The sequence below is a fragment of the Anopheles coluzzii genome, chromosome 2, assembly GCF_943734685.1.
Source record: "Anopheles coluzzii chromosome 2, AcolN3, whole genome shotgun sequence".
Lineage (NCBI taxonomy): Eukaryota > Metazoa > Arthropoda > Insecta > Diptera > Culicidae > Anopheles > Anopheles coluzzii.
Genome location: NC_064670.1, coordinates 121,787,052 through 121,811,458, shown reverse-complemented (window position 1 = coordinate 121,811,458; position 24,407 = coordinate 121,787,052). Strand labels below are relative to the sequence as shown.

At 47.3% G+C, this 24,407-nt stretch overlaps 4 protein-coding genes across 18 annotated transcripts in view; 1 reads left to right on the top strand and 3 right to left on the bottom strand.

The window, feature by feature from the left end:
- Positions 1 to 24,407, bottom strand: part of LOC120949158 (klaroid protein) — a 175,224-nt gene that overhangs the window by 6,119 nt on the left and 144,698 nt on the right. For 2 of the 3 annotated variants that reach the window (XM_040366226.2, XM_040366227.2), the window contains exons 1-2: positions 3,577 to 3,795; positions 62 to 1,367 (exon numbers count right to left, since the gene is read on the bottom strand). In XM_040366226.2, the coding sequence (XP_040222160.2) occupies positions 62 to 1,265 (1,204 nt within the window). In that variant the 5' untranslated portion in view covers positions 1,266 to 1,367; positions 3,577 to 3,795. Of the gene's footprint in view, positions 1 to 61; positions 1,368 to 3,576; positions 3,796 to 24,407 lie in introns of those variants that run through there. The other variant, XM_049606370.1, reaches the window with a different exon arrangement.
- LOC120949915 (succinate dehydrogenase [ubiquinone] iron-sulfur subunit, mitochondrial) lies at positions 4,104 to 6,960 on the bottom strand. Its single transcript, XM_040367517.2, has 4 exons — positions 6,681 to 6,960; positions 5,758 to 5,868; positions 5,368 to 5,672; positions 4,104 to 5,233 (listed from the first exon to the last, which is right to left on the bottom strand). The coding sequence occupies exons 1-4, from the start codon at positions 6,738 to 6,740 to the stop codon at positions 4,837 to 4,839; spliced, it is 873 nt and encodes a 290-aa protein (XP_040223451.1). The 5' UTR covers positions 6,741 to 6,960; the 3' UTR covers positions 4,104 to 4,836.
- Positions 11,250 to 24,407, bottom strand: part of LOC120954006 (rap guanine nucleotide exchange factor 4) — a 111,812-nt gene continuing 98,654 nt past the window's right edge. For 9 of the 10 annotated variants that reach the window (XM_040374497.2, XM_040374501.2, XM_049606371.1 and 6 more), the window contains 4 exons: positions 14,130 to 14,263; positions 13,891 to 14,061; positions 12,088 to 12,266; positions 11,250 to 11,958 (listed from right to left, as the gene is read on the bottom strand). In XM_040374497.2, coding sequence (XP_040230431.1) covers positions 11,834 to 11,958; positions 12,088 to 12,266; positions 13,891 to 14,061; positions 14,130 to 14,263 — 609 coding nt within the window. In that variant the 3' untranslated portion in view covers positions 11,250 to 11,833. The remainder of the gene's footprint in view (positions 11,959 to 12,087; positions 12,267 to 13,890; positions 14,062 to 14,129; positions 14,264 to 24,407) is intronic. The other variant, XR_005751429.2, reaches the window with a different exon arrangement.
- Positions 17,775 to 23,556, top strand: LOC120954007 (ikaros family zinc finger protein-like). Of its 4 annotated transcripts, none has more exons than XM_040374509.2 (4): positions 17,775 to 18,480; positions 20,152 to 20,934; positions 21,006 to 21,085; positions 21,151 to 23,556. In XM_040374509.2, the coding sequence occupies exons 2-4, from the start codon at positions 20,244 to 20,246 to the stop codon at positions 22,165 to 22,167; spliced, it is 1,788 nt and encodes a 595-aa protein (XP_040230443.2). In that variant the 5' UTR covers positions 17,775 to 18,480; positions 20,152 to 20,243; the 3' UTR covers positions 22,168 to 23,556. The 4 variants fall into 4 exon arrangements, with proteins under 4 accessions (XP_040230443.2, XP_040230441.2, XP_040230440.2 ...); XM_040374507.2 differs by having other exon boundaries at positions 17,775 to 18,602; XM_040374506.2 differs by having other exon boundaries at positions 17,775 to 18,666.

Here is a 24,407-nt window from a genome sequence, read left to right as displayed (position 1 = left end):
AAAGAAACAGTAAGCATTTCCGCTTCGAAAAGCTTCAATCTCCCTCTCTGCCTACACGTACCTCGCTCGTCCTCGATCCTCGTGTAGTACATCTGCTGCTCGTCCTGCCGGCGGAACACGTTGCGCACGGAATCGACGCACGTGAAGAAGAACGTTACGATCGACAGGAAGAACCGGCTCACGATCGAGCGCTGCTCGATCGTTACCCGCTGCTGCCGATGGACGCCGATGCTCTTGCTGCTCTGCATCAACTCATCCGTCTCGTCGTGCGAGTCGTACGGGTTCGACCGCACCAGCCTGGAGCGGGCCGAGGTGTACCGCTCGCGTATGAACGCTTCCTGCTCGGGATTGCGCTGGATCATCGTTTGCACCCGCTCGGCGTGCTTGTTCAGGCTGGGGCGCGACATGTTCGGCATGGCCACGAGCCCGGGCGCTACCTCGCGCCGATGCGGCGACAGCTCCGAGTACGTGTAGTCCGTCTTCGGGTACTTGTTCCAGTACTCGCCCGCCTCCAGGTACTCTTTGTAAGCGGCGTGCTGCTGCAGCTCCTCCGGCGTCAGGATCACCTTCGCCGGGGCCATCTTTTGGGCGGCATTCTTGGGCGTGCTGGTGCGGATAACGGCGGCCGCCGTCGCGGCGGCACCGACCAGTTTACCGCTTCGGGTAGTGGTACTGGCCGCACTGTTACTGCTGCTGCTGGTGCTGGTGGTGGTTGTTGTTGTGCTCATCTGAGACTTCTGAGCACTGGCGGGTTCTTTCTTTGGCGGTGAAGTCGAAAGGGCTTCCTTGCCGGCACTTCCGCTGCTTGTCTGTGTGACTGTCTGCGTCTTGGTTACCTTCTCCTTACCACCGTCCAGCACGACCGTGGTCTGTTCCGTACTGGTCATTGTGGTGGTGGTAGTAGTGACGGACGATTGCGTCAGCTGGCCCATCGATTTGGCGAGCTGTGCATTGGCGGCCACCGCCGTAGCCGCCTGGCGGGCTCGGTCCGGCGATACATCCTCGGAGGAGTAGTCGGATGTGACGACGCGCGTTTTACGCACCGGCGTGGAGCGTCCTTGACTGGCGGCGACAACGGGTGATGGTGCTGCCTCCTCCTCGATCATACCGACTGTGGGCGCTTTGCGTACCTTTCGCCCAGGTGACGTTTCCGAACCGTTCAACTCACGGTCGGAGCTGACGCGCAGGTTCATCGTGCCGGGAGTTTTCGAGCGCGACCGCCGCCGCGTCTCTATTACATCGCCAATGTTCTGTGGTTGAGACATGATCGCGCACTGGCTGTTCTTCTATTTCACAACTATTCTCCGGGAGAGGTTTTGGGAAGGTTTCTGTTTCTTGCTCCAACTCTACCTGACCTTCAATTTCATCTGAAAGCGAAGATAAAAAGAAGAAACCATAAAGATAAGCTCTTAAATGACCTTTTGCGAGCACGCATAAAAGCATAGATAAATAATTCAACACAACACGTATGATCACGTTGGTACGGTTAGCTCACAGTAACCCATGGTAGCAACCCGTAGCAACCCGAGCACGCACAAACCAACACAAATGATTTGATGGAGGGAGGCGCATATATGCTTCGATCATCCCACACAACGATCTAAGAAGGCGTGTTGTTTCCGCTTCACACCACTGTTCGCCTGCAAACAAGAAATACTAGAATATTGACATTGAAATCCGATAACCGGCGCGCTTTCGGTGGTTTCCAAACGTGTGGATCTCCCACCATACCATCCCGCCGCACAGCCCGCCAAAACACAATCGCACACCAAAGTAGGCGATGTGTAATTAACACTTCACATGCGTTGCCCTCAACCATTCATGCCTGGACGCCGTGTATGAGGCGAAAGAACTCCGCAGGAGCCAAAGCCTCTCTAAACCATACTAACATGGACGCCGTGGAGGAGCGTTTAATGTAAACAATTGTACCTTGTTTCGATTACGCATGCTGCTGCTGCTCCAGCAAGCAGCCCTTCTATTAAATAATTTTAAAACAATTTGATTTAAAAGCCACAAAAAATGAAATTATTTTCCAACCCAATGACCAACAACAATTTGATCCGAAAAAAATAATGCCTTCAAGAATGCGATCATATGATGGCCGCATGCAACAAACACGCGTGGTTGGTCTGCTTTTAAAAATCCCTCTTCACTTTCCGCTTCGTTTGCCACAAACACTACCCTTCCCCTGGGCATTAGAGCGGCTGGTTTTATGCGAATTAAAATACAGCTGCAGTTTAAAGGGAATGGCTTCTCTACATGGCTTCCCTCTCTTTCTCTCTCTTTCAAACCACAAACGGCAGCGGTGTGCAGCAGCATAGCCTCATCATCATCCGTTCTTAACTTTATTCTCAATTCTTACGCCTCAACACACGCACACATCGTACGTAAGCGAAAGAGAGAAGGAATAAGCAAATGAAAAAATCGGTTAAAAATAGGTACCCCGTAAACAAGTGCGTCACCATCGGTACGCGCCCTAACCGTCGGTCGCCGCCTATTCTTCTCTGTGTCTCTCGGGCGGTGTAGAGAAACAGCATAGAAACCGGGACGAAAACTTCTTCTTCCACTTCTTCCACCACCGGCGGTTGTGGCTGGATCGCGGGTGACGATTGCTTTCATTTTTAAAAACCCCGCCGTTGGTCGCGCGCGCACGCCATATAGCGCCGGTATTGGCGGTTGGAAAAGGATTTTGAATTTTTGATTATTCGCTCGCGTTCTCCACACACATATACACAACGTGCTGCTGCTGCCCCACCCTATCTGCTATCGGTTTCTTCAGACCGTGGCGAAGATCGCAACTGCGAAGAAGAGGAAAGGCCGGATTAGGGCGTTCGAAGAAGCGGGCGATTCTTGGCTGCATGAGAGGGGAAATATTAGAGCATAGCGAATTGAACGATGCGTCTGTGGTGGTTATCTTGCGGGGGCTAAAACGATGATAAAACACTGTGTGTGTGCTCTTGAAATTTAGAAACGAAGCGCGTATCAATCATCATTCGAGCTCGCTCCGGGGTGCGTGCCTGTTTGCCGCCGACCAATCACACAGCTGCGCTCAATCGTCGCGTGTTTCAACAATCTATGCTCGGCTTGGATCAGCAGACACTTCAGAAGCATTCGGAGGCTTGAAATCAAAGTAGCATGCATATCAGATTGCCGCCAGTAAACCGCGCGCTTGGTGTTAAATTGGAAGACATCAAGAGCTTGGAGTGTGGTTAAAAATAAACAAACTCAATTGACCCCCTTCAGCAGCACCATGTACGCATCCAGGAAAGATCACTTTCTATTCGGTAAAGCCTGCCCCCGGGGGGGAGCCTTCTGAGGGCTCTCTCCATTTCCGCGTGGTGGGTAATTTCCACCGCGAAGCCAAGGAGAAAAGCAGGCCATGAAATACAAACAAAACCATAACGAAGCAGCCAGCAGCCAGCGGCGACGGCGGTAGCACCTTAATATGCAGGGGACGCGCTCGCTGACGGTACGCGTCATCCCGCACACACACAGACCGACCGACCGCGCTCGATAAAACAATCACGATTTCACTGGAAACCATTCACTAAAACAATACTCTTCCATTGTACGTACCTGCAGCAGTGTTTAGGCAACACTTTTTCACTATTTCTACCGCCGGGGGAAGTATTTTTACGGGAGAAATTAGTCCATCTTTCTGCTACCCGAACAGGACGCACACAGTGACCGAACAGAACTGTCGCGCCGCTGCGGATGGGATCGGTACGTTCTCGGAGCGGTCGTGTCGACGGAGAAGGAGATAGAGCGAGAGCCCATCACCATCAAGGGTTGCAGGGCTCGTTGGGCCGCTTTGTGGTCGGTTGGGGATGCGGCGCAACAAAGAAATTCAAACAAATTCAACTAATATTTACGAAAAATAATGCTAAAATAAATGTAGAATAAATTGAGTGTAGGAGAAATATACCCGAATTTAATCAAAGCTTAACAGTTGGTCAATCAATTTCTTATTTTATTTCAAATTCAATTCATTGCCTTAAAGACAGTTCGTAGCTCTGTTTTGTTACGTATTGCTTTCTTCGCGATGTGAACCCTTTTCTCATATCTTATCGTTTCATTTACGCACGACACCACCAACGGCCTGGTTTGTTGTTGTGTAGGTATTCATGTTTATTTTCCCCTTCAATTCATTACACATCCTTGCGGCTACGGAATCGAAAATAAATAAATGTCGTTGTGGTGATTATTCGTATTCTGCTGATGGCTGTTGCGCGTTCCAAAACCGAAGCCAGGATGACGGGGAGCCGTTTGTAGCTGTGAATTCATTTAGGAAACCGGAACGAAACACTAAGCCTACTTCATTCCTAAACTAAACTAAAATTGAACCGTTCGACAGGAGGACAACTAAGGGTGGATGATGTTCTTTTTGGTTTCCATTTTGTTTGCACCGTAGGATATCTTGCACCAAGAAAACCAAGAGTTGAACGCCGTTGTACACGCAATACTGCCGAGTTTCTTGCTGCTGCTGTCGGTGGATGTCGTTTTTTTTAAGTAACCAATTATAATGTTGAATTTTAACATTTCGTATTTTAAGTTGAAGCTTGTTTCTAGTGCCTCTTTTTCGCGACATTTTTTGGTATCGAAATACTTTCCTTTCTACTCAACAAATTCCTCGTACACTCTCGCACATGCACACACACACACAGTCACGCACCGCTTTTGTTCTGGTTGTTGGTGATCTACTTTGCCTTTTTGGCCGTGTTCCGTGCCATCTCACATACTAAAGCCATTTGCACTGGGAGCGGGGCGGGCAGCGCGTTGGGTGGCAGTGCAGCCATACACTAGGAGGTCTGTCTATCCCCGGGGCCTTCGAACACTTTACTTGTTGTGCAGGGCGGCCGTCTCCAGACCGGGTGCGTCCTTCTTGGCAATGCCCGACAGCAGCTTCTTGATCTCCGCAATCGCCTTGCCCGGGTTCAGCCCCTTCGGGCAGGTGCGCGTGCAGTTCATGATCGTGTGGCACCGGTACACGCTGAACGGATCCTTCAGCTTGTCCAACCGGGCGGCAGTGCTTTCGTCGCGCGAATCGATAATCCAACGGTACGCCTGCATCAGCACCGCCGGCCCGAGGTACTTGTCGCCGTTCCACCAGTAGGACGGGCAGGACGTGGAGCAGCACGCACACAGAATGCACTCGTACAGACCGTCCAGCTTGGCGCGATCGTCCACCGACTGGAGGTACTGGGCATCGCCCTTCTTTTCGGTGCTTTCGTTCCTGCAACAGATAGGGGGGAGCATTTGGATGAGTCAGGTCAGTTACCAACGAAGCAACCAGCCGGTGCTGATAAGCCGTGGCGGCGCGAGCCAAATCTAGTAGGCACGGCTAGCAACACCACACCACACACTTACTTGCGCTGTAGCCAGGGCTGAATCGAGCGGTACTGGTTGTAGAAGTTGTTCATGTCCGGCACCAGATCCTTTACCACGTACATGTGCGGTAGAGGGTAGATCTTGGTCGGTTTGTCCAAGTTGTCCGCATCGATCTTGCTGATGCAGGCGAGCGTGTTCGTGCCGCCAATGTTCATGGCGCACGAGCCACAGATGCCTTCGCGGCACGACCGGCGGAACGTCAGCGTGGGGTCCATTTCGTTCTTGATCTTGATCAGCGCGTCCAGCACCATCGGGCCGCAGGCGCTCAGGTCGACTTCGTACGTCTGTTACGGGAGTGCAACAAAAAATAGAATTAATTGTTTTTTGCAACAATTACTTCACCATTGCATAACTCTCGCGCGCCCTTACCTGGTTGTACGGTTTCTCCTCCGGCTTATCCGGATTCCAGCGGTAGATCTGGAACTTTTTAACTTTCTTGGCCGCGGCATTGTTGGCAGCCGCGAGGTGAATGTTTCTGATCTGAAAGCAAAATTTAAAAAAAAACGAGAGAAAGCGTTAAACCATGTCACCGCCACGAAAGAATGAGCTGGAAACCGATTCCAGTGCTAACTTGTTCTCGTTGGCCTTGTTGACCTACACTGAAGCACATACGCGAAGCAGGTGACAGACGGGGGGCAAATTCAATTGGCGAGCAATGCAATAAAATTTACTGAATTAATTTGCGTCACACCCTCCTCGCCGCGACACGGGAGCCGCGTGCCAATCGTGATAATTTGCAGGCCAAACCGTGGATTGGCGAAAGAGCAGAAGGAGCAAAACGCGCAAAAAAACGGGTTCATCGCATTCCAGATTCCACACGAGCAGCAGCAGCCGCAACCCGAGCAATTAGCCGTGGTACGTGTTGACCCGTGACCACCTTTCACCCTGCCCCGGGCTATCGATAGGCGCCTCTCCAGGGGCCCTGGCGATAAGATTGCACAAGGTTGTGTCTATGGTTTGCCCACTGGAAAGCGGGGGGTCGACAGATTGGGCTGGCCTTCTGGATCGATTTCCCCTCCCCCATCAACCCGGGCTCATTAACAACCCATCTCGTGGTTTTACGAAATTATCACTTTTTGCACGGCAGAAGTTATATAATGCCCATTCTACCATAACTCGAGACAATGTACCATGGGATGATGGGTTTTGTTTCGTGCGTCAGCATGGCAAGCTTTTCCTCGCGAGGAAGTCACATCTCAATACTTCCGGAAAGGTGGCGCCCAGCACGCGCGCTGGATTGTTCTGGAAGGAAAAGAGTTTGCCAACACAGCTCCACCGCGCGTTCGTATTACCTGGCCAAAGGTGCCACGGCAGGCCAGCAGCAACTTGAGATCCGCAGCAATCACGGCCATTGCGAGGTTTACTTTTTCGCCAACAACACCACACACAAGGAAACAACACACTAGGCTTCGGACGAACGTTCGAAGATTGTTTTGATTCCCACGAGCGAGTCGATTTTCCGCTGGCTAGCGACGAGGCGTGAGGTCCTGGCCGATATGTGCGCGTTGCCCAAATTTGTGAAATAAGAGAGACGAGCAAAGAAAAAAAATGAAACAAATCGCGATTTTTTTTCATGTGTTTTCGTTCAGCGCTCAGCCTGCTTGACAGTTGCTTCGTTCAGTGGTGGGGGCGCCGAGTGACGTTTGTGTCGTTGAAAGGGGAAGCTTTGTCACCGAAAGCTTTGAACGAAAGCTTGCATTTCAAATTGAACGTTCAAAAGTGTACCGGTCGGTGGTCGCTCGTGGGCATGCTGCTAATTTTACGCATAAAAAGTGAACATTTTCGGACTACAGCACTACAAATCGATACACAGGTCACGTGAAAAGAGAAAATATTTGAAAATACTTTATTACTTTCCTGTCCAACTAGCTTCCATGTATCTCTACTAGTCTTTGCGATTCACTCAACACGCGTTTGGGCACGTGGGCATGCGACGCTCGTACAGTGCTGGACAGTTTTTATTTCCCATCTACCGTTATAGAGTAATGTTTTCTACTTGCTACTGTTTCGGTATGTGTTTTTTTTTTCAATGTTCTCTAGCTTGTTATGTCCTCGCACCGTTACACGAGCAGTGTTGAAGAGTTAGAATGGCATTTTTTACCGATAGAATCTTTAAATTGTTAAATTCATAGCTACTAAGTATGGTACAGAAATAGATGGTTTTAAAGGGGTCATTGATTAGCTTTTTGACAGCTGCCTCCAGTATCATCTCTTAACTCTCATTCTCTTTTTCTCTCTATCCGATAGCAGCACAAAAAACAAAAAAAAAACAAAATGCATTAGTCAATAGTTTTGTTAGCCTAGTTTCTGAATATGAAAAAAGTTTGGCCATTCTTCACCATCGCAGAACGGTGTTAGTTGTTAGTTCTAGTTGTTTCATCTCGCTACCAATTCCTTTTTTTATAAGAACAATCTACCACAGACTTCGAGAGAGACAGAGAGACTCCAGATACAATTCCATCGAAGCCCTATTGCTGTTCCCTCTACACAATTTACTTGGAGGTGGGTTTACAAAATACATACACTCTAGTAAACGTTTCCAACAAACAGATGATCTACGGGCGTAGAAAAAGGACTCGTGACAATCATGATCTTTCTCGTGATCATTTCCTCCCATTTTCTCCCTACCAACGGGAAGTCTTACTCTCTAGGTAAATTGGAACATGCACTGCTACTGTTACTGTTAGGTGTATATATTCTTAAGTGATTCAGTGTGATCGCGCCCGCTTCCTTCACGCTCTCTCCTCGACACCTCTTTCTCGTCTGTTCCTATTTCTTCATGTCCGTTTCGTAGAGACAGCGAGAGAGAGATAAAAAGAGAGGAGACAATATGTGTGTACGTGTGTGTATTTTTAGAATGTGTCTTCTTTTCGTATGATTTCCAAATGTACAACATTATAACACATACACATTAAATTACATTTATTTCTTTTGTTTGTTTTGATTTTTTTTTTCTTCTTCTTTGTTTGCTACTATGTTTACACTACGCACAATGCTTTCGAGAAATTGATCTCTAACGTGTTAGAGATAGCTTTCACCATCCCGAAAAGTGTAACCGTAAAATATACGGTGGAAGTGGGGTAAAAGAGAGTTACCACTACATGCTAACGTGCATGGGAATGTCAGAAAAGTGCTCAAACCCAAAACGCAAGTAAGTTGATGATGTGTCCATTCTATTTACTATTATCGTTTAAAGCGGTTGCTTGGAAACTTAACGATCCTTTTAATTCGTTCATTGTCGGTACTCTCCTTCCCCTTCTCTCTCTCTCTCTCTCTCTCTTACTTCTTCATCTCTTCCTTCTTGCTCTACAAATGTAATATTCTGTGCATGCACACTACTCATTCTGCTAATTCACGTTGGCTTTCAAATTGGAGTTAACCTTACAGTGTCTTTCTTGCCATTCGTTTGATTTCGTATTGATTTTTACACATTAGTGTGAGCATAGGTATGGGTGTGTATGTGTGTGAAGTGTTTGCGTTAAATAAATTGTAACAAACTTCTGCAAATAGCTCTTTTTTTCTCCAAGATATAGCAAACAAATAGTGTTACTTTAGTAGCTAAAGATATCATTGTGTTCGTCACTGTAACGACGCTCACTGTTATACTACACCAACGACTATGCTACTAAACCGAAAACGAACAATTCGATCAAAGTGGGTGTTTAGTGTGTCAGTGTGTGTGTTTGTGTGTTTGTAACCAGGGACGTATCTAGCTAGATTCCCCTTTTGAATGATTGTCGATAAAGACGCTAACATTTGTGGCATTTCTGCTGTTTTGCTCAACAACACTCAACTTTATTTTGTTTTTGTTCAACTCTGTTTACCATGCTTACCACATTCTACGTGTCCTATCTATCTGTCTGCTCTATCAATCGAAGCATCGAAGAAGTCTCCAGTCAAGGTACAAGAGTGAAACGTACGTTGCGTATGTGTGGCGGTTCACGAGTTGTGGGGAATTTTAAGGGAGTTATACTAAGCTTAGTCTTTAAGATATCGCGATCAAGGGGCCTTACTTGAAAAGGTGCAGGCGAACGTGCAACGATGATCAGTGGTGTATGCTCAGAAGAAACATTCATCGACAAACATTGATCGTGTACATCGATGGTCCACCCATTTTCTTACACCTATTTTGCGGAGGGGGGGAGGGGGGTTTCACTTTCTTGTGAAGTGATATGGAACTAAAATTGGGATACAATGCTTCATCATACACATGATTGTCTTTTTATGGCTGTACTAAACAACATCAAACAGAAGTGATCAGTGTTTGCTTACAAAATACTGTTTTTGTCTAGTGTTTTAAGGAAATTCCTATGATTTTTGAGTTCCACTTTTACTTTAGAACGTTTAAACTGTCTGTATTTTATTTGTTATATTTACCTTAATAGGTCTCTCTTTCTCACTCTCCTTTTCTTTCATTTCTTATCATCTCTCTTTACATATCTTTACATCTAACCAGTGTTTTAGTACCTTTTTTTAATATTACACTTTCAACGATCAGTTATCTTTTTTCTCTCTACACTATACTATAGGTTGTTGCGCAGGATCACATTCACATTTGAAACGATCTTGATTGGCGCTTCTGCCTTTGAAAACGGGATTCAAAATAGACAGTTTTTTTTATCAAAAAGGACCCAGAGAGAGAGGTTTTCGGTGAAGTGTTGGTGAAGTAGCTGAAACCCAGACGGTAAGATGAGAGAGAGAGAGAGGTAAACGATCTACGATTTCATTTTACTGTTATTTTTTCCTCTTGTTTCTATTTTGTTGTACATCGACGGAGTAATGTTTGTGTTTAATGTTTAATACGGTTGTCCTATGTTAGGTATATTTGGTTTGATGGAAAGATTGTCGGCTAATCACATTGACATGCGTGTGTTTTTTTCTTTTTTACCTTTGGTTTCAAACTAAAACGACTGCGTACACCGTAGCTGTCCGTATGATCGTTTCTTATCGCATTCTCTTACACGCTAAACAACACATTTACGCTAACAATGGGAACAATGATATGGGGACTTTGTTGCTGTAGCATGTAACATAACAACTATGTGCGGATTAAATGTCTCCATTGTATGCCGGAGCAGTTGGACAGAAGAACAGATCGGAGCAGAAGCGGTTGCGAAAGGTGGAGTGTTTAAGAAAAGGATAATAGAAAGGAAAACGGATTTCCAGCTTTGGTCCAGCCAAAGGTATCCATTTGATGTGAGTGAGTAAAGAATGTGAACAGGAGCAATAAGGAATCGGATTCATTATGCTTTTGTTTTAATAAGCGTTGTTATAGCGCTGTGTAAATATACGTATAAGTTTGCTGTTATGCACCTCTGTTTGTAAATAGCGTATTGTTTGTTCTGTTTGTTTTGTTAGTTTGAAAAATATGCTTAGCTTGACAGCGTTTTGTCTTGTGACTTAGTTTAACATGCACTTGATATTGACATTGGCGAACATTTTGTGTTTATGAGTGTGTATTTTATGTTTTGTCTGCTTTTCTATGCTTGCAGTTTTAGCAAATTATCAAAAAAAAAAAAAATGGGTAAAAACCAGGGACGTTTTCAAACAAAAACTAAACTTTCACTAAAAGCAAGCAATAATCCATTCGGTGGTCGTATTTGTTTGATTGTTAGTATAAGAAAGCGTTCGCATCCTTCTCAAAAGGAGAAACGCTTTAACACATTGCATACCTTCAGGGGTATATCAATGTTCTAAAACGGCGAATGAAAAAAATGCTAGAAAGACGAAGCAGTTTTGCAGTTATTTCTCTTACTGAGGGAAGTAATTGTAATGGTGCTTCGAGTTTAATAAGTGCAAGGTTTTGTATAAACTTCTGAGTGTATTTTTTGTGGAAAAACAAAGATAAAAAAAAACAAAGATTACAGTACTTTAATCGTCGAGATGTTTATTCAAGACCAAAGTGCGCTTAAAACAAAATACAACTTAAATATCTTCATACAAACTAATTTACAAAACCAACAGTGGAAAGGTAAAGGGTGATAGAAGTTATTCGATATTTGTAGGATTAAAGGGGGAAACGAAACTGAGAAGTGTTGCTGTTGTATAACTGATCCAGATCTTAACATCACAAACAAACTGTGGACAAAATCGATGAGAAGTAAAATACACACAGGGTTGGGAATGACATTAATAAATACTCTCACAAGAGACAAAGTACCAAACACACTCGACTCTGTGTCAGTAGCTGTGCTTACCTTTTCAAAAATGTTATCTTACAACAAAGGTATGTTCGGTTTGCAAATGGTAAAAACCATCAAAAGTACCGTGCGCGCTGGGATTCTGTTCTCACGAAAAGAAAAACGTTACCCAGAACAACCGGGCAATTGTAGGATTGGGCGGGTTTTTGGTCTCTCGGTACCAGCTTGACCTTTCATATGCGCAACTGGTGGTCGGAATTGGTGGGGTGGCTGTTGCGATGCGTTTTTTGCGCTGTGAAGCATCCTTAAGATCGACGCGGTTCCACCTTCTGTGACATCGAGTTGAGCACTCTTTGGTTATCGATCGTCCGGAAGCAGCGGATGTAGTTGCGGATTTCGTTCTCGTTCTTCGGCGAGGGAGGATCAAGTACTAAAAACAAAAAGGGTAACAAAACGGGCATAAGAATGTGTGTGTGTGTGTGTGTGTGTGTGTGTGTGTGTGTGTGTGTGTGTGTGTGTGTGTTTTTTAAAGGAGATACTACAACTAAGGGGCCCTTACCAAGATGGCGTGATCGACAGAAGCGTACCGCACGCATCGTTTGCGCCATCATGTGCATCTTCTCGAAGTTTACCAACCCGTCCAGGCTGGTCTTGTTGCCTTCGTGGGCGAACGTCATGTCCTTGAGCAGCAGCGGCATGAAGGGAATCACTGGAGGCTGCAGCTTGCCCACTGACATCCTGGCAAAGTGAGACAAAGCGAAGGAGCAGAAAAAGGCGTTTGATTTTATTATGTGTTCACCACACGTACTCTCTTGCCAAACGAGTACCAAGAACCAATTCCCAAACAACCCTGGCCACCCTGGCCACTGTGTTAACCTGTTTGACGAGTCTCACGATGATTTTGATGACTTTTTTTGCCCTCTTTCCTCTTGCCGATCGACGACCAATTCATCTTCCTTCGCTTATTTTAAGCTACAAAGTCAAACAGCGCGTGTCACGCGTGCAAGGGGGCCGAAACTTTTGCCTTAACGAACTTTTTCCAATTTCCAATCCTCAAAAAAAAAAATGAAGGTATCGATTGTACCAAGAATTTTCCCTCTTTTCCTCCTTCCTACACAAAACAGTGTGTGGCGTGTGTGTTTGTGTGGTGCTTTAATAACCATCGGAAGTCAATCCGTCCAGGCAGTAGAGCTTCTGCTTTCCTGCAAGCGGCTGTCTTGTGCATGAGGAGCTTAAGCTTCTGCAAAGCTCCCTATTCCCCCCCCCCTCCCGGTTCCATGTGATGGAGTGTGATGATTGTGATCAATTTCCCACTCTGGGTGCTGAAAAGAAGGCGTGTGTGCTACGGTCTGGTGGATATGGTTCAAACTTCCACTCCACACTCGAAACTGCCTGTCACTGTCAGCCTGAGGAAAAGGAAGCGGATCGCTGTAAATATCCCCCCCCCCCCACTCCTAACCGAAGTGTTATTTAAACTTCTGATGAGACACCTTTTTACGAGACGAGTTAGGTCGGCAAGATTAAGCTATTATCACATGATCTGGTCCCCGTCGTGGTGTCAGGTGTGCCCTTCCTTTCGACGTCACAGCGAGCTTCTAAAGCTTCCTCTCTTCTTGGGATGTTGCGCGATACATTCTTTACCAGTCCAGTCGAATGCAGCACAGAGTAGCACCAGAAGAAGAGGGGATTTGACTGGAGGATTTAATTTGATTTTCAATCTTTCACTTCCACCCATGCTAGGGGGCTTCTAAGAAGAAAGTTCTCTTGCGCACGCTCTCTCTCTCTCTCCCTAGCAGGAACTCCAGAGACGGTTCAAATATGTCTTCACATGCCACATACACACACACGCGCCGGGCACGTCTCCATCGGAAAGAAGACATGTCCCACGCTTCGAGCTGGCGGTTCAATTCATCAAACTGACACACAGTTGGGTAAAAGGAAAGCGCGGCGTTCGGTGGACGAGATTGATGGCGGTGATAGCTTGTGGCACGGAAAAAAGCACGTAAACAAGATTGAATTGATTTCCAACGCCACACAACATCGCCAAGGTCGCTCCGTGTCAGGCTCCGTGGAAGTCGTCCAACGAAATCCTTCCGAATCCGGTCATTTGAGATTGAGGTTTGTTGGGTAAGGGTTAGGGTTTGAACTTTCAAGGACGTTTTTCGGGAACCAGAAAGAGATCTGTATCGGAATTAAACTAATTTGAACTAAGACAGTTTAGAGACACTTCGGCAGAGGAGGCCCAAGCAACGCAATGTTTAAATCAATCCCAATCAACCCACGTGCGTGCGTGGGAATTCAAGTTGGAAAGCGTGGGCCATGCGATGTGGGCATAAATCTTCCCAAGCCGGTGGGCACTTACCGATAGGCGCGATGGTTCCGGCTCGGATCAATCAGTGCCTCGTACTCGGTGAACAGCTTCCGGAACTTGGACGGCAGTTTGTCCCACGTCATCGAGAGCCGCGAGACGGCCGTGTTCGACAGTCCCATCACGATGGCAAAGAATGCGTTCAGGTTCTGGTACTCTTTGCAGCTGCCGGGAAAAGGAGAGATGGGCGTTAAGAGGTGGGTTTTTTAAACCCCAAACGGAAAGCTACTTACAATGCGGCCAGTTTGATGAACTTTTTCACCAGTGACATCCGCTTGGTGAGATTCGTCGTCGAGACGATCTCCGTCACTACCCAATACTGTATTTCGTTAAACCGTCTGATAAAAACGTCCAAATTTGAAGTGATCTGCAACGAAAGAGAGAGAGAAAGCGAGAGAAATTGTAAATTAAACTAATAAATAAACAAATTAATATTACGCAGGGGTTTCCTTGTGGGCCTGGAATCGATTTCTCCATCACTCACGCCCACTTCCAATTAGAAGTCCGCCCACAGGGAAGCCCCCTGGAACGGGAAGTCACCAAACGATCGGCTCCCAATCAGTGACGAACGCCCTAACTAACAATTGCCATTTTGTTCCCATTCCAAGCCAAGTCCTTCCACGTATTCGCTCGATTCGCAGTCAATTTTTCCAATCCTGCATTGTGTGCTGGGTGGTTCTTCATGCCGTCCCTTCGCCGAAGGACGTAGGAAGTAAATCTGTTTCTTCAGCGATTGTAAACACGACCATGGGTGAGGAAGGTCATTGAGCTTTGGTCCAATTAAATTTGGAAGCCAACAAGAAGTGAATTGTGGGGGAGAAAAACGTGCCGTTCGACTTCAGGTTTGCTTCTAATAGAATGCTACGCGCTACAAGTCAGTTTTTCGGGAAAGTGCTGAATCGTGGGGAAAATGCAACAAAACCGTCTGCTTATTACACGCGAATCGAAAAGCGCAATAATGATTGTAATGATGCTTTTAATGGCTTCATTAGGTTAAGAATGAAGGGCGTTAGGGGGCGTTAGCTGCATTGGAATTTGATAAGTCGTTTGAACAGTGACAACATGTTGTGCGATGTGGGAACCAATATTGATGTTTTGTTATGGTTTGAAAAAATTGATTATTATTATTATTATTATTATTATTATTATTAATATTATTATTATTGCTATTATTATTATTATTATTATGTTTATTATTATTATTATTATTATTATTATTATTATTATTATTATTATATTTTTTTTTAATCTTTATTCAATGGATAGCTACAGTCCTGATGATTTTCTTAAGTGTCGACTTAACTTAGATTACAAACTTAACTCGACTATATCCTGGCGCAAATGCGGTCTTTAGACGACTTTATGGACGTATCAAAATCGAAAAATTAGTAGACTTTGTTAAAAGCCCTGCACCTACAGATTGTAGGGTATCCTGAGCCATAGTTCGTTCGACGACGAGGGATATCAAGCAGAGGTAGCGGGCGTAGAAGGGGGCCATTGGAGCATAGATGTCCAGTCGTTGCAGTGGCGGATTAAGGGTATGGGGGGCCCTAGGCGGAAAGACGAGCTGAGGCCCCCTGTTAATGGTAAATGGTGTCTGCCTTCCGGGGGGCCTTGTCGCTAGTACTATGTCCATAAGGCATACATCTAACATAGGCATACACATGCGGCATACTATAGACTAGCGATCTACGGGGCCCCTAAATCGGCGGGCCAGGCGACCAGGCGACCGCCTAGTCCGCCTACCGTTAGATCCGCCACTGAGTCGTTGGAGTAGGGATTAGTTAGGAGACCCCCCGTTAGGAGACCTACAACAAACATTTGCAAGAAGCTTTAGGCGTGCTTCATTAGGATGGATCAGGATGGATATTGACTGGTTGCCATGGGAGAAGATGCAAAGCATAACGGGTGAGTCTGCGCTGCATTGCCTCGATGCGATCAGATAAGCGCTGAGATGATGACTTCCAAAGTACGTGCGCATATTCAATCACTGAACGGGCGGATACTGCAACACACAGCCTTTACACATATTGGGTCCCTGAAACTTCTAACCTCACGTTGAACCAATCCTAGAAGCTGGTTGCCATCAGGGTTTATAATTTCCTCTGCGTGTTGGTTACAAGTCAGTTTCGTTAAGGATGATTCCAAAATTCCCTAATGAGATTAACGGTTTCAATGCGAAGTCCATCAATGTTGTAGTTGTACCGAAAAGGCTCGCGAGCTCTACTAAATGATAGGACTCGGCATTTTTCGACACATAACTGCAGACGATTGCGTGTACACCATTGGTTAAAGTTTTTAAAGAGAAATGATTATAATCAAATGAATTAGGTAAGAAGTGATAATCATTCAATCGATTTCTGCCACAAACTTGCAAAAACGAAGCTTACAGCCACCGAAGAAGAACCACATACTAATTACTGTAAGTAATTTACCCCGTCAGCATAATCATCCACACTCACAACCACAAGATTCCATCAGCAATGGTTGTAAATAACTTGAATTGTTTCATATGCCAAACAGTTCTGCACGTTCTCGCGCAAAGCTTTTTCGCTTAAAACCACAAAACACAAAAACAAAAGCCACCCAAAACCCACCCGCTTCTGCTGCTAACACTTGTGGCGTTTGCAAAACGATCCCAAAAGAAGTCTTCTTCTTCCGACTCATACTTGTCTCGGTGGAAAACCACCGCGAAAAGCTTATCCCTTCTTTTTTTATCAACCTGCTCTTCGTCCGGGGCGTTCTGAGGCCACCTCTCTGTATGTGTGTGTGTGTTGGTTCCGTTTCCTCCGAGAGTGGAATTTCGAGAGTTAATATAAATGGCAAAGTTTGGTCGGTAAAGCCGCTTATTTTCACGCCTTTTGCGCTGGTGCTGGGGAAGGGTGTGAAGGAACTCCTACACACCCTCTACCCTCTTTACCCTCTTTACCACAGAATACCGAGCGTGTGTGTGTGTGAGAGAGAGAGAGGGGAAGCGAAAAGATAAACAAATTTAGCGCCAAGCAACCAAGCAGCATGAAAGTTGACGAAAAGGATGCCCAAAACGCATCTTGAAGTCGTAAAGTTGACTTTTCATAGGAATTGTTTTGTTTTTTCGCAAGCACTTCTTGTCGATTGTGATTTGAAATCATTGAAAAGTTCTAAGAAAAAGAAACAATAAATAAAAATAACTTAAAGGGTGCGCCTGGTGGCGCTAAGATGAGTTGAAAGAGAGGTGCACATTGATACAATAACCTTATTGCTTCCTACATGGCTAATAATGACTCACTGATAGAGGAAATACCTCTCAAAAGAAGCATATAATTGGATGACTAATGTCATAGAATGAGCACAAAAAATCAAAAATTAAATAAAAAAAAGCTGCAGCACGAAAGCTCTCAATCTCTTCCTCACTTCATATCTATAACAAGATTTTCACAATTAAAAACCCGTCCATTCCCGTGCCGACTTCTTATCTCGATCTCGTGCACAAGCTTTGCTGCTGCTGCTGCACACGATTCCCCCTCCCCGTAACGATCGCACCCGCGCGAGCTTTTCAAACATGGCCGAACCGCCCCAAACGGCAAACGGGTCCGCGCACGGTCACGTTGCCCGAGCACATAAAACGATGCACACCCGCCGGCCGCAGCGCGTTACCACTTACCGCCCAGCGTGACTCAGCGTCACCGCGCCACCCTAAAATTGGATGCAAAAAACAAAGGGGGCGGGGGGGGGGGGTGGTCTGCGGCAGAGCGAGATGAGGGGTGGGAAATGCATCACACAGAACACGTTTCGCGCTAGCGCGCTGGTCGCATCGCGCAGCATCTCGGCACCGACATTTCCATGTAAGAAAAGGGGCTGCGCAGCACACACAAACACGCACACAGAATGGGAGAGGGAGGTGGGAGAAGTGGGCGGTGTAGTGTGCACTGGTGCACTCTGTCAAGGTCAGCCCGTTACGGTGCGGTGCTGGTGGTGAGTTTGTTGCAGTGTCACGGCACCGATGAGATGTTTAGTTGCACACACACATAGACACACACACCCTCCTCACCCTTCTTCTAATCTCCATCCCACTCGCTCAAAGGTGTGTGTGTGTGAGATGCTAGTTGATTCTAGTGCGATGCATCACCGTGTATTAGACCCTCGTTTCGTGGTAGTAGTGGTAGTAACCATCTACTAGTGCACACCACCCGCTGGAGAAGATATCGCATCGCAGTGTGCTTAGAACGCGCACACACACACACATTCTCGTGCACTGCATGCGCAAACTGCACCCGCGAAGCTCTCCTAAGCACGCAACGCTCTCTCGCTCTCTCTCTGTAGTGCGCCGGAGAGATGATGAGATGATCGATTCCGACTATCGTGTGTGTGGATGGATGGATGGATGGCTGCTGCTGCTGGAGTTAGTGTTTAGCGTTGGTCGCCGCGAACCACTTGCCCCATTATTGTGCACGACTCGCTGCGAAGAAGAAGAGGACACTCCGTGCGTGTGTACACGTGTGTGTGTGTGCGTGTGTGAAGAAAGAATTCTGCAAAGCGATAATATTATATCGATCCGTGTGGCTCCAAACGCAGAGAGCGGGTCATGCGAGCCCCCGAAAATGTGTGAGTGATCCAGTGTGTGTGTGTGTGTGTGGATCGCGCCTGAAGAATTTGTGTGATTTAGGTTCCGTTCAAGGCTGTGCACTTGGCTTGCATGTGCAGCTCCCCTCCCTCCGTTTGGCAAGGTCAGTGCAGTGCGCGAACGGGAGTGCAGTTGATGCAAGCTGCGCGTGTTGCGCCTGTGTGCTAGTGAGTGTTCTTAGGCAGCCCAGGAAGCCCCTTATCAGCAGCACAACGGTTGAAACACGGTTGACAAGTTTGACAAGAAAAGCAACAAACTATTCTTCGTGTTGAAGAATGCAAAATCAATCGCGAAAGCGATCAAGGTTGAACGACACATATGGTCGTCGTTCGGGCGCAGAAGCTCTTCGTCGTTGCGTCGTCGTCGTCGCCGTCGTCGCCGTCATCATTCTCTACGCTAACTACTATACGCTGCACGAACCAACCAACCGCAGGCTTCCCCCCCCCTGTCCCTTGCCCCATTAGAGGTCTCATCTCGTTTGGAATTCAATTCGATTCTAACGCGCCGCAAAGAGAATCTTGTAAGAATAATTAGCCCTCGCCCTCACCCGCAATACAGTGCACAGAAGACGCAAGGCAAGAAGGCGCGAATGCGAAGGTAAAAATGGCACGTGTCCCTGCGTTGTTGCGCTTCCCCCACCCCCCTTTTTTGCCACGGGGAACTTAGAACCTTCCCATAGCAGCGAGCTTTTTTTGTTGCACTTTTGTTCCCATCGATACCTGCCTGCTGTGTGCAGTCTTTCTTTGTGTGTGTGTGTGTGACCATGTGACTTTTCCCAAGATATCGGTTACTGGAGCTTTGTGGAGCTTCCCAATAGGGAGAGGAGTAAGAAGGGGGGAGGGGGGGGAAACGCTAACACAATCTATTTGATGCGCCCTTTTCCGTCCTGCTTGTGTTGCGCGTTTCGCCCCATTCGCGTGTGCGTGTTAGGTTAAGAGGTGGCTTCTTGAGATGTGCACTATCTGATAAGAAGCGTGTACGGGTGTGCGCAACCTCCAATTCCACCACCTCTTCTCCTCCCTTCGATTCGAGCAATTTCATTCCCGCGGAGCTGAACGCTGCGAGAGCGCCGATTACATAAGCCCCCTCCCCTTCCCTCCCCCCCTATCCCTTCACTTCTCCTCACGGTCAAGACGAGCGCATGGAAGCAGCGTTCTTGTTCTTGTTCTCGACATGGTAGCGCGGTAGCTGCGACAAAACCGCACCACAACACAGCCTCCTCTTTCTGGTTTACCGACGATGATGGCGACGACGACGAAGGCGACAACTTGCGATGACAGAACAGGCGAGCCGCTTGTGTGTCGGTGCTTAGTTTGCTAGCCAAGAACTATGTCAAGGCATTCTTTCGGCCACAAATGGTGAAGCCAACGCGTACAGTGCCGCGAGTGTGTGAGCGCGTGTCGGTGCGCCCTGTGCGTACAACACTTGCGCGTACCGATCACCGCTGCCGCCGTCGCCGCGCATGATCATTGGCGCGAGATAGTGACGATCGAAGAATACTAAGTGACTCCGACTCCAACGGCAGCATTGGCCCGCTGAAGGAAGCGAAGAAGAAAGTGGAACATCCTTTCGTGTGTAGCCGTGATCTAGATCATCCTTTTCCATGTGTCTGCGTGTGTGACAGTGTGTCAGTTAAAGCTCTCCTTTTCTAGGTGTAATGTTTCCATGCTCGATCTAGCACAACCGGCCCAAGCTACTGTGACAGTTGCCATTTTTTCTCTTCTCTAAACCACAACCACCAACTATGGATGTGGCACCGTCGATGGTGCAACGGTCCGGCGACAAGCTGATAGTGCGCCGGGTGGTAAGCGGCGAGCAAGTACACCTGAGCGATCAGAACCCACCCGTCCAGTCGGACGATGGGGAGTCCACCGACCAGCAGCTGCTGCTCGACCGTTGGCGACGCTTTTCCACCGACGCGTCGGCCAACTACGACGAGCCGCTAACCGATGGGGAAGGAACCCAACCGGGCCCATCGTCCCAAGGGGCGAACGATCACGATCAACAGCAGCAGCAGCAGCAGCAGCTGCCCCAGTGCAAAATCAAACGCAACTACTCGTGCGGCCGGTGTACTTACTTCACGCAGAACCCGCGCAAATATCTAACCCATCTGCGGGACACGCACGGCGAAAAGATCGTGATCAATGAGTGCAAACGGTGTCTGTACGCGTCGCGCCACTACCAGAAGCTGGTACGGCACATGAAGATGGTGCACGGGTCGGTGGATGGCATTCGGAAGTCGGCGTTCGGTGCGAGCCGGCGCCGGGTGCAGAAGAGCTACGGGGGGCAGATGCATCTGGGGCAGGTTATGCCGGCTGCGGTGCCGAAGCTGTCTGACAGTGAGGCACTGACGACGGCGTACGTGCAGCAGTTGGTGGCGTCCGGGTTGCCGAAGTTGTTGGAGGAGATGGAAAAGTCTGGAGCAGCACTTGCGGGTAGGTTGGAACGCGAAATTGTGGAACTTTCTGGAGATCCTAGTGTATGATGATGTGTCTTTCTTTGACAGCTAACTTTGCCCGGGAAGCCTCCACGATCAAGGTGGAATTGGATCAACTAAAACAATCAATGCCATATACATCGGATGAGGTAAGATGAGTTTTTCCAAGAAGTTCTCTTTACTCAATTCTGAACCATTTCCTTTCATTTTTTAGACCGTCCAAGAGGTTAACGAAGGTGACAGAATAGACAGCAAACCTTCGGAAGAGCCTAAAAAGCGATCCCGACCAGTGCCTAATCTTATCCCACTGAACATGTCCACGTCCGGGTCATCGGCGAAACCGAAGACGACGCCCCAAAAGTTCGTAAAACCAATTCCAATCGCCGCCCTAAAGGCAGAGAATGGCGAAAGTGATCGAACGTCAGAAGATTACCCGCTCAGCCTGACCAAGCACCAGCAACCCGTGGCCACCCATCCAGACGACATCATGACCAAGTGCATGTACTGTGAGCTGTCGTTCAAGCCGGTCGAAGCACTGGCCAATCACATTAAGCTAGCGCACAAGAACGACCTGATAGCGTTCCTGCTCGCCAACTCCTTCGACAACGCAACGGACGCAGCGGACAAACCGGTCCCACAGCACCCAGCGGAACCCACGGAACGCACCACGGTCAACGAAATATGGAAACGTTTGCTGGAGCGCAGTGCCGAATCTTCGGTACAAACGCCGCGGAAGTACGAAGCAGGCGGTAGTAGTGGAAGTGCAAAAGACCTCTCGAACGACACGGACACGGACGATGACAACCGGGAGGATTCGCATCAGTCGCAAACGTTCTGCGGCGTGGAGACGGCACCCGGGTACGGTGAGGTAACGAACCGGCTGCCAACGATTGATCCATCAGCCGTTGGTAGGACTGGCTCCGGCGGTAGCTCCGGTGGTTCCGGATTGATGAAGAAAGTCTTCAAGTGTCCGCACTGCTCGTTCTGGGCGTCGACGGCGTCCCGCTTTCACGTGCACATCGTGGGCCACCTGAACAAGAAGCCGTTCGAGTGTTCGCTGTGCGCGTACCGGTCGAACTGGCGCTGGGACATTACGAAGCACATCCGCCTGAAGACGATACGCGACCCAAGCCACAAGAATGCGGGCGTCCTGATGAACGACGAGACGGGGCGAAGGAACTACACCAAGTACAACAAGTACATCGCACTGATGCAGATTACGGACAAGTAGTGTGTGTCAAGGAGGAAAAGCGATTGATGGATGTTTAATATAGGATCGCTTGTACGAGGCTCTAGCGAGTGTAATCCTTTTATCCTCGTCATTGCTGATACAAGAGGCTAGCACAAAAAGGGGGGGAGAGAACGGCGGAAGACCAGACGCAACCAGATTATTGTCCCAAGGAAGCAAGAAAGGACAGGTATATACAACAAAAGCGCACCAGGAAAAAGCTAGTGACGGCACACAATCAAAGGATCGTTTTTCGGACTTCCAACAAAAGGGCATCACAGAACAGAGAGCTCGTCTGAAGTGTGTTGAAACGGCACAGAGTGGTTGAAAGTGTGTGTGTTTTTGCTCTCCTTACATTACCAAATTTACCTTATTGGATGTAAAGCTCTTGGGCGTGCGGTTCTTATATTGCTTTCGCTTCTGCCAGTGTCAAGTTCAACGACGTCCAACGACGAGACACATTACATGGCACGTAGACGTCCGGCTGACTTCCCTGACGGGCCCGGGGGTAAGACGAGCTGAGTGAAGCTTCCTACTCCGCGAGCAATCAATTCGGCGAATATGCTCATTTCGCTCGGCTGAACGCAGAATTTTCCAACTTGTGCGCCTGTGCTTTTGGGAATTTTCCCGCTGGGCCACAACCGCCACCACTTGGCCTTTGCAAGCAACCGTGAAATGTGAAATGTGATGTTTGAGTGACTTCCTCTTCTGCTACGCATCCACCCAGGCCTTCCCTTCCCCATCCTCCACCCCACTTAACGAACCCACCGAATAGCAATTCCGTCCCAATGTAGCCTTCCAGGACGGGGCGGGGAAAGGCCCCCGGGTTCGACGTTGGAATCATTTTGTTGTCGCTGTGTGAACCGAGTGAACGCATCCGTGTTACCAGTTTGAATGCGCTTTAGTAGTTTAATCATTCCACAGGTGCGCCATCTTTTGAAGATGAGCGTCACCACCACCAGGGCATATGGTATCTAGGCAGATAGGAAATATCCAAACCAACAGAGAAGAGAAAAAAAAACACACAAAACGCACTTATGACGTTAGTTTTTAACATTATTCTACATAATACGCACCTTCATCCTTCCCTTTCCTACACACACACACAACCCGTTCGGCAATTCCTTTTGCAATCCGATTGCATGCCAACAATAACAGTTAGAAACACAGGTGGACAGGCTAATAAAAAGGTTCGATATGTAAGACACAGCTGCAGGCATTACCACGGTACAATAGTTCATCGTTTTGTAGGAAGTTGGGAACAGAATCTCATTCTTAATTTATACACCCGTTTTTGCTATGATAGATGTTAATGCGTTCTATGTTGCTGTTGTTGTTTTTTTTTAACATTGTGGGTACAACACTTAAATAATAAATATTGATAAAGAACAAGCCCTGTTATTCCGTGCGTTACTGAGGTGGTACATTCGAAGAAAGGCAGTATAAATGTTATTAAGACAGTTGTGACATTCGTATTGCATACTGTTAGGCGGTTTTTATTGCAGATTAAATAGTATAGCTCAGACGCAACGATTTCTTTCTTCTGAGGTATTGGGAGTAATCAAAATGATGAAAAACAGCGTTCAAAAGAGCGTCATAAGTCCCCAACAAGAGCTCCAAGTGTAAATGATGAATGGAAGCTTAGATTAGCCGCAGCTCGGTATGGAATGCAGCAGCAGAAAAATGTCTTAACCGCTTTAATCCGTCTCGTACAACAGCTGTTCACAAATCCTTTGTACCGACACGAAAGCAACTTCAAATGGAAAGGATATAATTAGTGATACAACCGACACGCCCCTCAGCCGCCTTGCCTCCTTAGAAGGTTCTGTACGGTCATTTTCATTAGCTTAATAGGTACGGAGAGTTTCCATATTGTGCTGTGAAAGCTTTTTTGTGCTCTCGTACTCTATCTGCACCACTGACTTCAGTACCTTGAACAGTTATAGAAATTGGTGCACTCAATGTAATGCATTGCAGACTAGTGCATGCATAGAAAAGCAATGACGCTTTGCTATTCTAGCAACTGTTTATTTTTCTGTTTAATAAAAATAATCAATTTCTGCATTCAACTCTTTGGTTTCCAGAGTAAGACTTTAAGAACGGACAACTTGAGGTTCAATCGACAGCTTCTCTATCGTTTTGGTTTGATTGCCTTAATGCTTCACGTCACTAAAGCGAAAGCAATAAATTCAAAAGTGGTAACGTTCACATGCCCCTTTCTCCTTCAAACCATGCAAATGTTC